Here is a 14309-nt window from a genome sequence, read left to right as displayed (position 1 = left end):
GACTCTTTTTACTATAAGCATATATTTACTTTATAATAACTAAAATGAAGATAATTTGAAATCTTTAGGTCTTAACTCTATTCTAATACAGTGGGGCCTTGACTTATGGGTGTCCCGACTAACGAGTTTTTTGAGATACCAGCTGTCTCTCGGCTGGTTTTTTGCATTGAGTTGATAGAGTAATTTGAGTTAATGAGCTCCTTAACGAGCTTGGTCTCGGAACGAATTAAACTCGTAAGTCAAGGCCCCACTGTAGATGGTAAGTTAGAGAGTGAATAACCACTTATATTTGATCACAGTACTTCCTTTGATAGAAGTTTCCATCCATATGCAGTGTGAATTGTTACTGTTTAGACATAGAACGGTTGTCTCTGTGATTTCACCAAGAAAAAAAGTTTGTGTGGACAGAATCCTCTGACACAGATATTAAATAGTTAAGGATAGTGGTGTTTTTTTCCATAAATAGTTTAGTTGTATAAAATTGTGACCTTCCTTTTGTTTGCAGAAATGAGTAAGGCAATAAAGAGATACCCTGTAATATTAGGGTGGTATCAAGCACTTCTGTTTTTAATGGAAATTTTTTCATTTGACCCTTTGACGTGGTACTGATGTGTATAATTTATGCTGAAATTATATCTTACAGATGAGAAAACCAGCAGATGAAAAATTAGAGAAATTTTGGATTGATTTCAACCTAGGAAGTCAGAGTGTAACTTTTTATATAGATAGTACAGAGGTAATCACGTTTGATTTCTGTTTAAACTTAAGCGCTTAGAGATTGCTCTATGTATGTATTATATGCTCATGAATTTCACGTATTTTTTCCCCCTAAGAGTGCTCTGTGGGACTCAGTAAGACTTTTGAAGGAAGCAGTGATTAATTTCAGCATAATAGGTAAGATGATAAACTATCAGAGTATTATTTCTGTTTATAGTTGCAGTATGTGTTTAGTTAATTACAGAGCAGATTTAGTGCCTTAGGGTGGAAGTTAGTGGAAGGAGCACTGTGCTTAGGACCAGGATGCAAGGGAATGGAACTGGTGACTTCTTTGCTTTGTGACTTTGGGGTTCAATTACTTGCCTGGTTTTCTCATTGTAGAAATGGTTTAGTTTTTTAAAAAATTAAAAATTAAATTACTATGTGATCTAGCAATATCACTTCTGGGTATATATCTGGGAGGATTGTACACAGGACTCAAAGAGATATTTATACACCCCTGTTCATTGTAGCATTGTTCTCAATAGCCAAGAGGTGGAAGCAGCCTAAGTGCCTATCAGTGGATAAATAAACAAAATGGGGTGTATACATACAGTGGAATATTATTCAGCTTGAAAAGGAAAGAAACTCTGACAACATGGATGAACCTTGGGGACATTTTGCTAAGTGAAATAAGCTAGTCACAAAAGGACAAATACTGTATGATTCTACTTATATGAGGTATCAAATTGGTAGAGGTAGTAAAATGGTGGTTATCAGGATCTGTGGGGAGGGGAAAATGGAGACTTGTTTAATGCGTACAGTTTCAGATTTACAAAATGAAAATGTTCTGGAAGATCTGTTTTACAACAATATATACTAACTGAACTATACACTTAGACATGGTAAGTGTTATTTTTTGTACCATAATTAAAAAAAAAAAAAAGGCTGTAGTACCTGTCCTTCCCTTCCCACAGATTTGTGGCAATTATCAATGAGTTTGTGTGGGTATGTGCCACCTCTGTCTAAATAGCATCCCTCTGACCCGCTTCTTAAACTCGATCATTCACCTTCCTTCTCAGATTGGTAGACAGGAATGAGGGACATAAAATCAGGAGTGATGCTTTTCTGGATGTCTGCAGTAACCTTAGTCCAGTTAGGCATTTCAACTCTAATCATACTTAAACATCTATCAGGGTTCCCAAATTGGGTCTTTAAAAATAAAGGGATGTTGGGGGGTCCTAGTTGGTTTGGCTCTGTGGATAGAGCTTCGGCCTGCAGACTGAAGGGTCCCGGGTTCGATTACGGTCAAGGGCACATGCCTGGGTTCTGGGCTTGATCTCCAGTAGGGGGTGTTCAGGAGGCAGCCAATTGATGATTCTCATCATTGATTTTTTTTCTCTGTCTCTCCCTTCCTCTCTGAAATTAAAAAAATATTTTTAAAAAGGGATGTTGGGGTGTGGAGGAGGTAGAAGTTGGCAAAGGGGGATAATTGGGGACAAAAAGAGACTTGACTTTGGGTGGTGAGCACACAGTGCAGTGTGCAGATGATGTTTTGAGTTGTACACTTGAAGCCTGTATGTTTATTTTTTTAAAATATGTTTTTATTGATTTCAGAGAGAGAAAGGGAGGAGAAAGAGATAGAAACATCAGAGAGAATCATCCAGCTGCCTCCTGCACGCCCCCCACTGGGGATTGAGCCCACAACCTGGGCATGTGCCCTGACCAGGAATCCAACTGTGATCTCCTGGTTCATGGGTCAACCACTCAACCACTGAGCCACACCGGCTGGGCCTGTATAGTTTTATTAACCAATGCCAGCTAACTTCATTGTTCTATTAAACAATAATTTTTGAAAAGATGAAATCATGACCCTCATACAAATATTAAATGAATGTGAGTTGAAGATTTTATTTAATTCATGAATTAATGAGGAAATTAATGAGATGTAATAGCCAGTTCAAAGGAGAATTTAAAATCATACATATGTAAGCTATGCTGAAATGAACATACAAAGAGTTTTAGACTAGGCAAATTATTTCACAGATAAAATTAACTTGAATTTCTAGAGATAAGAATCATTATCATTATTATTATGATCCGTTTTCCACAACTCACAGATTTGTAGAATAGCTCAAAGACAATGAAAAGCTCAGATAACCCAAAAGGGATTTGAGAGAGGCACCCAGAAACTTTTTGGCCCATTTCAAAATGTTTCACAGTTTTCTGTATTAGTTCTTTTCAGTGCTAGTGAGAATTTCTTCTAATGTGCAGGGATTTTTACTTTCTCCTGTTGGATACTATTAGGAAAAAAGGGAAATTTTAGGACAAGGGTAGACGAGGCAGTAAAGCAAATGGCAGAAGAGGAGGAGAGACTTTCCCAGTGAAGCCTTGGGAGAAAGAAGTGAAAGATGAAGAGAAGGAAGCCTAGAATTTGGAATTAGAGGTATATTACTTGACATCTGAGGAGCCTGGAGTTGGAAGAACAAAGAGAGTATGGAAACTGCACACTCATAACACTTCTGACACCAAATATATAGCTTTTTCCCCCTCACATTAAGCAATTCTGATGCTACCTACCTGGAGTTAGTACAGACCTCACACCTTGAGGGCTCAGTCCCATAAGATTTCCCCTCCTAATCATAAGTCCCAGTATTACCAGAGAGCCACCCGAGTCAAAGGTGGCTCTCTCCTCCTCAGTTTTTATTACACTCACAAGAAAGAATTCAGATGAGTGACAGAAAGCAGTATTGAAATAAAGCAAGGAGATTTATTAAGAATACACTTGGCAGCCCTAGCTGGTTTGTCTCAGTGGATAGAGCATCGGCCTTCAGACCAAAGGGTCCCGGGTTCAATTCCAGTCAAGGGCATGCACCTTGGTTGCGAGCTCCTCCCTGGCCTGGGCCCTGGTTGGGGTGTGTGCAGGAGGCAACTAATTGATGTGTTTCTCTCACATCGATGTTTCTCTCTGTCTTTCCCTCTCTCTTCCACTCTCTAAAAATAAATGGAAAAATATCCAGGGGTGAGACAACAACAAAAAAAGAATACACATGGCATAAGGCACAAGCAGGCAACTCAGCTAGTCTGAGTGCCCACTTGGTGGGGGTTCAAGGGTTTTATACTCCCCCCCCCCTACAGGTTTCAAGGTTCTCCTGTCAGATAGACTAGATTTCAAGGTTCCCCTTTTACATTGTTGCAGCTTTCCCCAGAATTTATGAGAACATCTGGCCATGTTGTCTTCGTAAGTCCCAAGAGGGCTGACTTCTTTGTTCAGTGGGTGAGATAAACTCCCCCTTTTCATCCCTTCCCCTCCTCCTGCCCTGACAGCTATTTATCCTGCCTGACATTTCCCCCCTCAAGTAATATTATCCAAATGCTTTTGGATTTTTGTTATTTGTCTCCAAGACTTCATCTGTCCTTGGGTTTAGCTGGCACAAATGGCATTAATTGGGTCTGTGTCCTCTGTTTTCCCAGGCCACGGTGATTCAAGCTGTGTATTCTCTGGTTAAGGAGGAGAGGTATAAACCATTTGCTCTCAAGTGTCCTTAGTTGGGGAAGATAAGATCTTGCAGTTCAGAAGCTGGCTGCAAGCTGCCCAAAGTGTTTGGTCTTGTTTAATTTTGTTGCCTCAGTTTCCCCATTCCACTTGCCCAGGGATTTCCCTAGCTTCTGACTATGCTGGCACACCAGATGGCCACCTGTCAACTTCTGACCCATTTGCTACAAATCGTGGGTTCTCACAACCTCCTCAGGTTTGATAATTTGCTATATTGGCTCACAGAACTCAGGGAAACACTTACTTAAATTACAAGTTTATTATAAAGAATACAATCAAGGATACAGATGAAGAACCAGGTAAAGAGGTACATAGGGCAAGATCCAGAAGTATCCTGAGCATAGGAGCTCCTGTCCCTGAGAAATTGGGTTGCTCTGCCCTCCTGATCCAAGGAGGTGTTAACCTGAAAGCTCTTTAAGCCCTACTTTAGGAATTTTTATGGAGGCTTTATCACAAAGGCACGATAGATTATTAACTCAATCTCTGGCCCCTTTCCCCTCCCTGGAGGTTGAGGAGTGGGGTCTGAAAGTTCCAACCCTCACATGGTGACTTAGTCTTTCTGGGACTGGCCACCATCCTGCTGCTCTAGGAGCCACCAGTTACCTCATTAGCATACAGAAGACACTTCACTCCAGGGATCCTAAGGGTCTTAGCTCTTGTGTTAGGAATAGGGGTCAGAGACCAAATATTAGAAGAAAAGATGCTTCTAGCAAATTATAAAGATTTTTAGGAGCCTCGTGTCAGGAATCTGGGCAGAGGCCAAATATATAGTTCTTACTGTGTCACAGATGAGAAGAGCTAGAGTTACGCAATCACAGAATTGGAAGGATAGGATACATTAGTCGGCAGTATCACCCACCTGTAGGAAACAGAAGGGGTTTATAAATAACTTACTAGAAATGTGAATTAAGTATAATCATAAATATAAATTAAGAATAACTTAATTTATGTTGTCATTACCTGTTACTGTTAATTTCAGATATATAAAATATTGTTGATATTTACTCTAAGTCATTATTTTGGACGGACTTCCATGGATTTTCTGACTGTGGTAGTCCTAACATTGTTTTTCTTAGTTTAAGTTCCGAACTCCAAACCTTGCTACTGTAATGGTTTCCAGGAACTAACTTGCCAAGTTAATATTCTATACTTCACTAATATATCACATTTCCGTGAGACTCCATAATTTACAAAGTGCCTCACAGTGTTTGAAGGAGGTAGGCATTATTTTCTATTTTTACTTTTTAAAAAATATATTTTTATTGATTTCAAAGAGTAAGGGAGAGGGAGAGAGAGTTTCATAGGAACATCAATGATGAGAGAGAATCATTGATGGGCTGCCTCCTGCATCCCCCCCCCCCCACAACTGGGCATGAGCCCACAATTTGGGCATGTGCTCTTGATCAGAACCGAACTCGGGACCTTCAGCCCGTAGGCTGGTGCTCTATCCACTGAGCCAAACCAGCTAGAGCTATTTTCTATTTTTATAACCAAGGAAACTAAAGATTGTTTAGCAAACTCTCCAAGCAACACCTTAGTTTTATATGCAACTTCTTGCTAAGCAGTTGGCAATGTTTTAGTAGTATGTTGAGTGCTTGGTGCAGTCCTGAGATAATTTCTTCTGAACCTTGTATGCCCTTGTATGTTTGCATTGAGCTCTATATCCCAAATAGCTGTTTGTATTTTTAGATATAGTTTGAATTACTTTTGTTGCAGTGTTTCATAGACTTTTCCTGTAGTGACTAGATGTCCAGTAAGATTGGTGTTTGGGGGATTGCTGAGGTTGTCTCTATGCCAACATTGTCCTATAGAAACACAGTATAAGCCACATATTTAATATTACATTTTCACATCGCCACATTAAGAAGTTATTTTAGTAATATACATTTAACCCAATATATCGAAAATATTAACATTTAAATATGTAATTAAAATGAAAAATTGATGAGATATTTTACTTTCTCTTTTTTTTTTGTACTAAATCTTCACAAACTGATGTGTATTTTATGCTTATGGTGCACTTCGATTTGTACTAGCCATATTATAAGTACTCAGTACCCATAAATCTAGACCTAGGTGTGTCTCATTCTTTTTTCCTCTTTCTGTCCTCATCAATTTGTGACTGTTAGCTTTGCCTATTCTTTCATAGACTTTCCTCTTTTCTCTCCTGCTGCTTCCAACTCAGCATGTACTTACTGTGGCTTATTCTTGGACTCTCCTTGAATTATTAGCCAGTAATTTTCAACCTTTTTTCATTTCATGGAAATGAACTAAACTAATTACTAAAATTCTGCAGCATACACAAAAATACATGATATTTTTTGTTGATTCAATAAAAAATAGGTATAATTTTGACTGATTAATAAAAAAACTCATAGTAATTACCTATAATTTTTGTTCCAAAGTGATTTTTAAAAAAATCAGGTGCCTATATTTGTATATAAGGATTTCTGGTACCAAGAATTAACCAATTAGATGCAACCTTATTATTCTAGGTAACCAATAAGATGCAACTCTTTTATATGATCTACATAAAAGACAGGGCATTCACACTGGACAGCTATTGTTGTGTTGGCTGTGGTCATTTTTTTATTTGACGATCTAAGGGAAAATAAGTCAGTACCTCTGACTAAATAGTCAGGTATTGCATGTTTTAAAAATTCTTGCAGCACACCATTTGAAAATCGCTGGTCTAAGCTATTTTCTGTTCTAAGTCAATTACTATTTGTCAGTAAAAGGCTGGTGTCCTGGAAGGGGGCTCTCTTGGAGACTGTTGTCTAAGAAACAGGCCTGTTTCTATGATGTTTCCATTTCTCCTTTTTAAATGGAGGCTATTGAAAGGAAGGTAGATTATTCCACTTTGCACATTGCAAACAGTGACATTGAATTTGAATTTTAGAAATAAGTGGGATCTGGGAGAGAGAAAGAATGAGAATGAATGTTGTGCTTAATATATTGGGAAGTTAAATACCTGTTGCATATGATAGCTTTGTATTCACAGAATGCTCTTTGAAAAATGGTTTCAGTAGATAAGGACATCTCCATTGCTACTTTCTATTTCTGTCAGATTAACCACTTCATTTGTGTGTCTATAAACACACATGTGAATCTAATAAAATAACTAAGTAACTTTTTAAAAATTATTTAAACTTGGTTGCTTTATTTTGCACTTTTAAAATTCACAAAGCTTCACAATATCTGTTTGATCATCAAGGTTTTATAAGACAGTGAAAATTTTATCCCATCAACTGGGCATACTCAAAAACAATGGATAATTTACAAACAAATTTTTTTAATGAAGAACATTTTGCAAAATGCACACTGGTACACATCTGATTTAATCTATCCTAAAATTAGACTTTAAAATAAAAACAAAAAAACAAAAAACCACAGACAGATTTAACACTGACAAGCCTACCAGAATAATGCTGGTGGCAAGCTATAAACAGCTTTAATGTTGAGTGTAATTTGGGGGTAGCAGGAAGAAAATATTATTCGTTTAACCTGCAATTGAAATCATCTGTGAGTAAAAGTTCTATAATTTAATGAAGTGAACAACAATTTAAAAAAGTGAACAACTCTTTTGCCTATGGGTTAGTTTCTCAGGTTTGTTTGTTTTTAACTGTGAAATTTTGACTAAAGAAAATGGATCCTAGAACTAGAATCCTTAAGGAAAAGAAAAGCATGGGGGTGAGGGAGAAACAAAATCAGCACTTTAATCTTTCTAACGTGGTTATAACAAACAAAATCATTGTTCATATTAAGAAAGAATATAAGAGATGATATAGGGCAGTGGTCGGCAAACTCATTAGTCAACAGAGCCAAATATCAACAGTACAACGATTGAAATTTCTTTTGAGAGCCAAATTTTTTAAACTTAAACTACATAGGTAGGTACATTGTTATTAACTTAATTAGGGTACTCCTAAGGCTTAGGAAGAGCCACACTCAAGGGGCCAAAGAGCCGCATGTGGCTCACGAGCTGCAGTTTGCCGACCACAGGTATAGGGGGTTGAGTTTTGGTTTATGTAACTTCTAAAAATATGATTTCTTTTCAACTACTCATTGCAGAAAAATCTGGACTGTTGACAAATATCTCAGTGTACTTATTTAAAATTATAAAATACAAACTTTCAATGTGTTGATATACATTGGTATATTTTATTTTTTGCTAGAAACTGAAAAGAAAAAGATGTTCATCATTTACTTGAAGCCTATTAATATTGGAAACAAGGAAGTGAGGAAAGTAGAAATTCATTTTGATTTGCAATTCAACATATCACAAGCTTCCGTTAAAGCTTTAGGAGAAGACAAACAGGTGGCAGGTTTAATTCTCTTTAATTATTTGACTGTGTTTTAGTATGTTTTCATGTCTCTTAAATTTCCATGTTGGGTTTTTTAAAAATTGAAATATAATCGACATAATATTATACAGTCATGTGTTGCATAATAATTTTTCAGTCAGTGACAGACTACATAGATGAAGGTGGTCCCATAAGATTATAATGGAGTTGAAAAATTCCTATCACCTAGTGACAGCATAGCACTCATAACATCATCATAGTGCAATGCATTTTTAATGATGTTGATGTAAGCAAACCTACAGCCAGTTGCATAAAAGTGTAGCACATAATCCTTGATAATGATAATAAACAACAATATTATTGATTTATAAATTTACTATACTATATTTTTTGTGTCATAGAGTATTCTTTCTCTTTATTAAGAAAAAAGTTTGCTGTTAGACAGTATGCTGTGTTACATTGGCAGCAGCCTCATACATCTGAGGCTTATTGTGTCTTTTGCTTGAATCATTTCATGTTGTGTTTGTTTTAATCTCATGTTGTTTTATACAGTAACATGCTACACAGGATTGTAGCCTAAGAACAATAGACTCTATAATATAGCATAGGTGTGCAGTAGGCTATACCGTCTAGGTTTGTGTAAGTGCACTGGATGATGTTCGCATAACAAAGACATCACCTGATAATGTATTTCTCAGAACATATCCCCATCATTAGTGGTACATGACTGTACTAGTTTCAGGTGTACAACATAATGATTCAGCATTTGAATATATAGCAAAATGACCACAACAAATCTAGTTAACAGCCGTTGCCATAAAGATTTTTTTCTTGTGAGAACTTTTAATTTACTTTCTTAGTAATTTTCAAATATGTAGTTTTTGTCTATTTCTCCTTTAGGTTTGTTAATATTTGTTTTATATAGGTAGGTTCCTATGTTAGGTGCATAAATATTTTAAAATATTATATTGTGTTGTAGGATTGATCCCTTTATCATTATATAATGACCTTCTTTGTCTCTTATGATAGTCTTTGTTTTAAAATCTATTTTGTCTGATATAAGTATAGCTACCCCAGCTTTTGTTTGGTTTCCATTTGCATGGAATATTTTTTTCCATTCCTTCACTGTCAGTCTATGTGTGCCCATATAGATGGATCTCTCTCTCTTTCTTAATCTATTCAGACACTTTATGTCTTTCGATTGGAGAATTGAATTCATTTATATTTAAAGTTATCGATAGGTACACACTGCCATTTTGTAAGTTGCTTTCTGGCTGTTCTGTTCACCCTCCGTTCCTTTCTTCTCTTGCTCTATTCCTGTGTGATTTGATGATTTTCTGTAGTATTATGCTTAGTTTCCTTTTTCCTTTTTGTGTCTACTATACGTTTTTGCTTTGTTACCACGAGGCTTATATAAAACAACTTATAACAGCCTATTTTTAAGTTGATAATAATTTAAGTTTGATTATATTCTAATGCTCTGCATTTTTACTCTTTTCCCCACATTTTATTTTTTTGATGTTAAAATTTACAACTTTTTATTTTGTGTTCCCTTAATGAAATATTATAGTTATTTTTACTACTTTGGTCTTTTAGCTTTCATATTAACTTTATAAATAATTATAATATTAGATTATTCTGAATTTTACTATATATTTACTTTTATCAATAATTAATAGTTTTATATATTTTTATAATTGATTTTAGAGAGAAAAAGGTAGAGAGAGAGCGAGACATCAATGTGAGAGAGAAACATCGATCAGTTGCCTCCCACACACCCTGACTGGGGATCAAACTTGCAACCAGGGTATGTGCCCTGGCCAGGAATTGAACCCACCACCATTTTAAAAAAATATTTTTATTGTTGTCAGAGAGAAAGGGAGAGGGAAAGAGAGAGATAGAAACAACAATGATGAGAGAATCATTGATCAGCTGCCTCCTGCATGTCCCACACCGGGGACTGAGTTCTCAACTCGAGCATATGCCCTGACCAGGGATTGAACTGTGACTTCCTAGTTCATAGATTGATGCTTAACTATTGAGCCAGCTGGGCTGTATATTTTCCTGTTACTAATTAGCACCCTTTCATTTAAGCTCAGAGAGTCCCTTTGACATTTCTTGTAAAGATGGTTTAATAATGATGAACTCCTTTAGCTTGTCTGGAACACTTTATCTCCAATTCTGAATAATAGCATTGTCAGTAGGGTATTCTTGGTTGAAAATTTTTGTCTTTCAGCACTTTTAATATATTGTGCCACACACCTTTGGCCTGCAAAGTTTAATTGAGAAAATGAGTCTTAGAGAGGTTCCCTTGTATGTAACAAATTATTTTTCTCTTGCTGCTTTTATGATTCTCTTTTTGTCTTTAATTTTTGACACTTTAGTTATAATGTGTCATGGTCTCTCTCTCTCTCTCTCTCTCTCTCTCTCTCTTTCTCTCTTTCTCACTCTCTCTCTTTTCTTTTTAACCTCTTTGGTTTTCTGAATCTGGATGTCTATTACCTATTCCAGGTTAGAGAAGTTTTCAGTCATTATTTCTTCAGATAAAGTTTCTATCCCTTTCTCTCTTTCTTCTCCTTCTGGAACCCCTGTAATATGAATGTCTGTCTGCTTGATGTTGCTCTGTAAGTCCCTTACACTATCCTCACTTTTTTCATTCTTTTCCTTTTTGCTGCTCTGTTTGGGTGACTTTGACTGCCTTGCCCTGTTCACTGATCCTTTCTTCTGTTTCATCTAATCTGCTGTTGGACCTCTGTAGTGTATTTTTCAGTTTAGTCACTGTATTAAGGTCTGTGAGTTCTATTTGGTACTTCCTTATATTTTTTACATCTTTTTTTAAGGTCTCACTATGTTCCTCCATTATTCTCCCACATTTGGTGAGCATTCTTATGACCATTGTTTTGAACTGCTTATCGGGTAAATCACTTACTTTCTTTTCATTAAGGTCTTCTTCTAAGGTGTATTTTGTTTTCATTTGGAACATATTCCTTTGTTTCTTCATTTTCCTTAACTCTCTGTGTTGGTTTCTATGCATTAGATCAAACAGCCACCTCTCCCAATCTGAAGGAGTGGCCTCATGAGGAGATTAGCCTTGTTGCTCAACCTTGCCCTAGCTTTTAGTTGTCTCTCAATCCTGTGGTTGCCCAAGCAGTCTTTTTTATTTTCAGGGGCTCCTAGTATTTGAGGTTGTGTCAAGAGTTGTCTGTATCCCAAAGGGGAAGATTTCAGTCAACACCTAGATTTAGGCTGATTGGAAAACAGACCATCAGCCAGCAGTTTTTTAACTATGCAGATATATATATATCTCCATCCCCCACCCCCATGGGACTGTGAGTGTAAGCCCCACTGTCCACTAGAGCCAGGTGATCTAGAGGTGTCCCCTGGGTAGCAGCCACAAAAATTGGGGTGCTAAGTGATGGCACAATCTCCTTTCTGGCAGATACTGGTGGTCTGTAGTGAAGCAGAGAAAGAGTGCAAAGGTAGCATCTCTGGGCCTCTGTTTTAGAGAGTACCTCAGTAGCCTCTGTACATGTGCCTATCCAGAAAATCTGCCTCTCTTGTCAGCGCTTCAGGAAAGCAAATAGGCCTTTTTTAAAGAAAGACTTGGGGTACACTTTAGTCTGCGGAATGTGCTGTGCTCTATGGATGGTCTCCCCGGTTGTTATAGTCCTATGGGACACAGGAATGCAAACCCTGCTGGCCATCAGAACCAGGCAATCCAGTGGCATACCCTGAGTGGCAACCTCCAAACCTGAGGCACCAGATGCACATACAAGCTGCCCTCTGGGAGATCCTGGTGCTCTGGGGCAGGTGGAGGGAGAGTATGAAGATAGCATCTGCCCTCCAAGTTCTCTGGAGAGGTTGATGTACAGTCAGCCCTAAGGTGTGTGTTTAATTAGAAACCTGCCTCTCAGGCAGCAGCTATGAAGATAAGTAATAGGCCTCTTTCACAGAAGGACTGGACATCTCAATCTTTTGTGTCGCTGCTGTGTCCTGGGTTGGTAGCTGGTTAAGAACTCTGTCTTCAGTGGCTGCAGTCCGGAGGGACCCATGAGATTAAGCCCTGCTGGCCACTAGAGCCAGGGAATTTAGAGGTGTCCCCTGCATGGCAGCTGCAAAAATCAGGGCACTAGATGAGAGTACAAGCTCCTTTCCAGGAGACATTGGCAAGCTAGAGAAAGGGACTTTAGAGTAGAAAGATGGTGCATTTTGGCTTCTGACCCTAGAGAATATTTCAGTAGGCCCCTAGATGCATGTTAAATTAGATGCCTGCCCCTCAGTCTGATGTTTTAATATAAACAAATAAGTTTCTTTCACAGAAAATTTGTGTATTTGTGTTTTTTTTCAAGGGTTGCCTCCAGGCTGGGCCCTGGGGAAGGTGAGCCTGCATGAGCAAGCGCTTTAAGAACTATGTCTCAGTTTGTTACAGCCTATAGGTCTCATGGACTTTAGTCCTCTTGGCTTTCAAAGCTAGATACTTGAGGGCGGGGGGGTGGCGCTTGTCTCTCAGATGCAGGTCTTAAAAGTTGGGGTACCAGAGTTTCTTCTCTTTTTAAGGAGAAATTGGGGTTTTGAGTTCCTTCCTGATTGTGGGTTGCCAAGTGGTAGGGTGTATGGTGAGATTGTGTCTCAACATCTCCTGCCTGCTTCAATGTGGGTTTTTCTTGTTCACCTAATCTATGGGAATCATTCAGCTAGATTTTTTTCCCCAGAGGAAATTGCACTACGTGTAGCTGAAGATCAGTGTTTCTGTGGGAGGGGGTGAGTTTAGGATCTTCCTACATTGCCATCTTGAACCAGAACTCCTTGTTGAGTTTTGATGTGAATATTTGATTAAGCAGAAGGATTGATCTTCTGCAGATCATAATAGTTGTGAGTTCTAATCCCAATTCTTCCTTTTCAGTTATCATTGTCTTAACTACATAGGACACAAAGCCTCTTTGTGTCTCAAATAGCCTCTTTGTGTCTTAATTTTATTTATTTTGAACAGTTGAAAATTTTTCTAGGATAACACCTCCTTAACCATATTCTTCCAGAAATTCTGAGGATACTTGCTGTGGACTTCTTGGCACTTTCTTATCACTGAGCTCCTTGAGGATGAGGGGAATCACTAGGAATAGGGTCTCTTTGGAAGTTTTTCAGCAGTTCTATCTACCGGTCTTATATTGTGGAAATGAGATGAGCCTTGTGTAGACTGCTATGGTCTCTGTCTTGCTGAGTATAATATTTCCTATTTATCCACAAGAACAAGGAGCCTTTCTCTATCATAGACAGTAGGCAAGGCAAAGAAATTTGTGGCAAGAAGATACAAAACACTATATGGTCAGTAGGGTGCAATTAAAATGTCAGAGACTCAGGGAGTATGTATTAGGCTGGTTTCTTTTTGGCTTTGCGTTGTATATAGAATCATTCTATACATGCTAAAGTGCTCTGCAAATATAGTTTCCAAAGACTTACCTATGAGAAGACCATTTCATGGCTGAAGATGAGAAATAAAAGTAGAATCAATTAATTAATAAAAAAAACACCTCCTCCATTATACTTCATATGAGTTGGCCTGACACTGTAGGTTTGCCTTCATTCATGAAAAACATCAGAATTATATGTATTTCCACATTTCACAAAATGAATAAAATATTTTGGGAGAAAATTGGGCTTTGCACACTACTAAGCCACGGTTCCTTGATCACAAGACCCTGTGAGGAAGGGGTGGGGATGATGAGAGCCTGCAGGTGGGGACTCAGCAGACTCAT

At 37.8% G+C, this 14309-nt stretch overlaps 1 protein-coding gene across 1 annotated transcript in view; it reads left to right on the top strand.

The window, feature by feature from the left end:
• The window catches only part of SYCP2L (synaptonemal complex protein 2 like), a 92058-nt gene that overhangs the window by 27542 nt on the left and 50207 nt on the right, over nucleotides 1-14309 (top strand). Inside the window, exons 14-17 of the mRNA XM_036348477.1 lie at nucleotides 644-736; nucleotides 834-894; nucleotides 8428-8577; nucleotides 12906-12934. Of these exons, the coding sequence (XP_036204370.1) occupies nucleotides 644-736; nucleotides 834-894; nucleotides 8428-8577; nucleotides 12906-12934 (333 nt within the window). The remainder of the gene's footprint in view (nucleotides 1-643; nucleotides 737-833; nucleotides 895-8427; nucleotides 8578-12905; nucleotides 12935-14309) is intronic.

Source organism: Myotis myotis, unplaced genomic scaffold (genome assembly GCF_014108235.1).
Source record: "Myotis myotis isolate mMyoMyo1 unplaced genomic scaffold, mMyoMyo1.p scaffold_m19_p_2, whole genome shotgun sequence".
NCBI lineage: Eukaryota > Metazoa > Chordata > Mammalia > Chiroptera > Vespertilionidae > Myotis > Myotis myotis.
The sequence above is the reverse complement of the archived record's forward strand: the minus strand, read 5'-3'. Positions and strand labels throughout refer to the sequence as shown.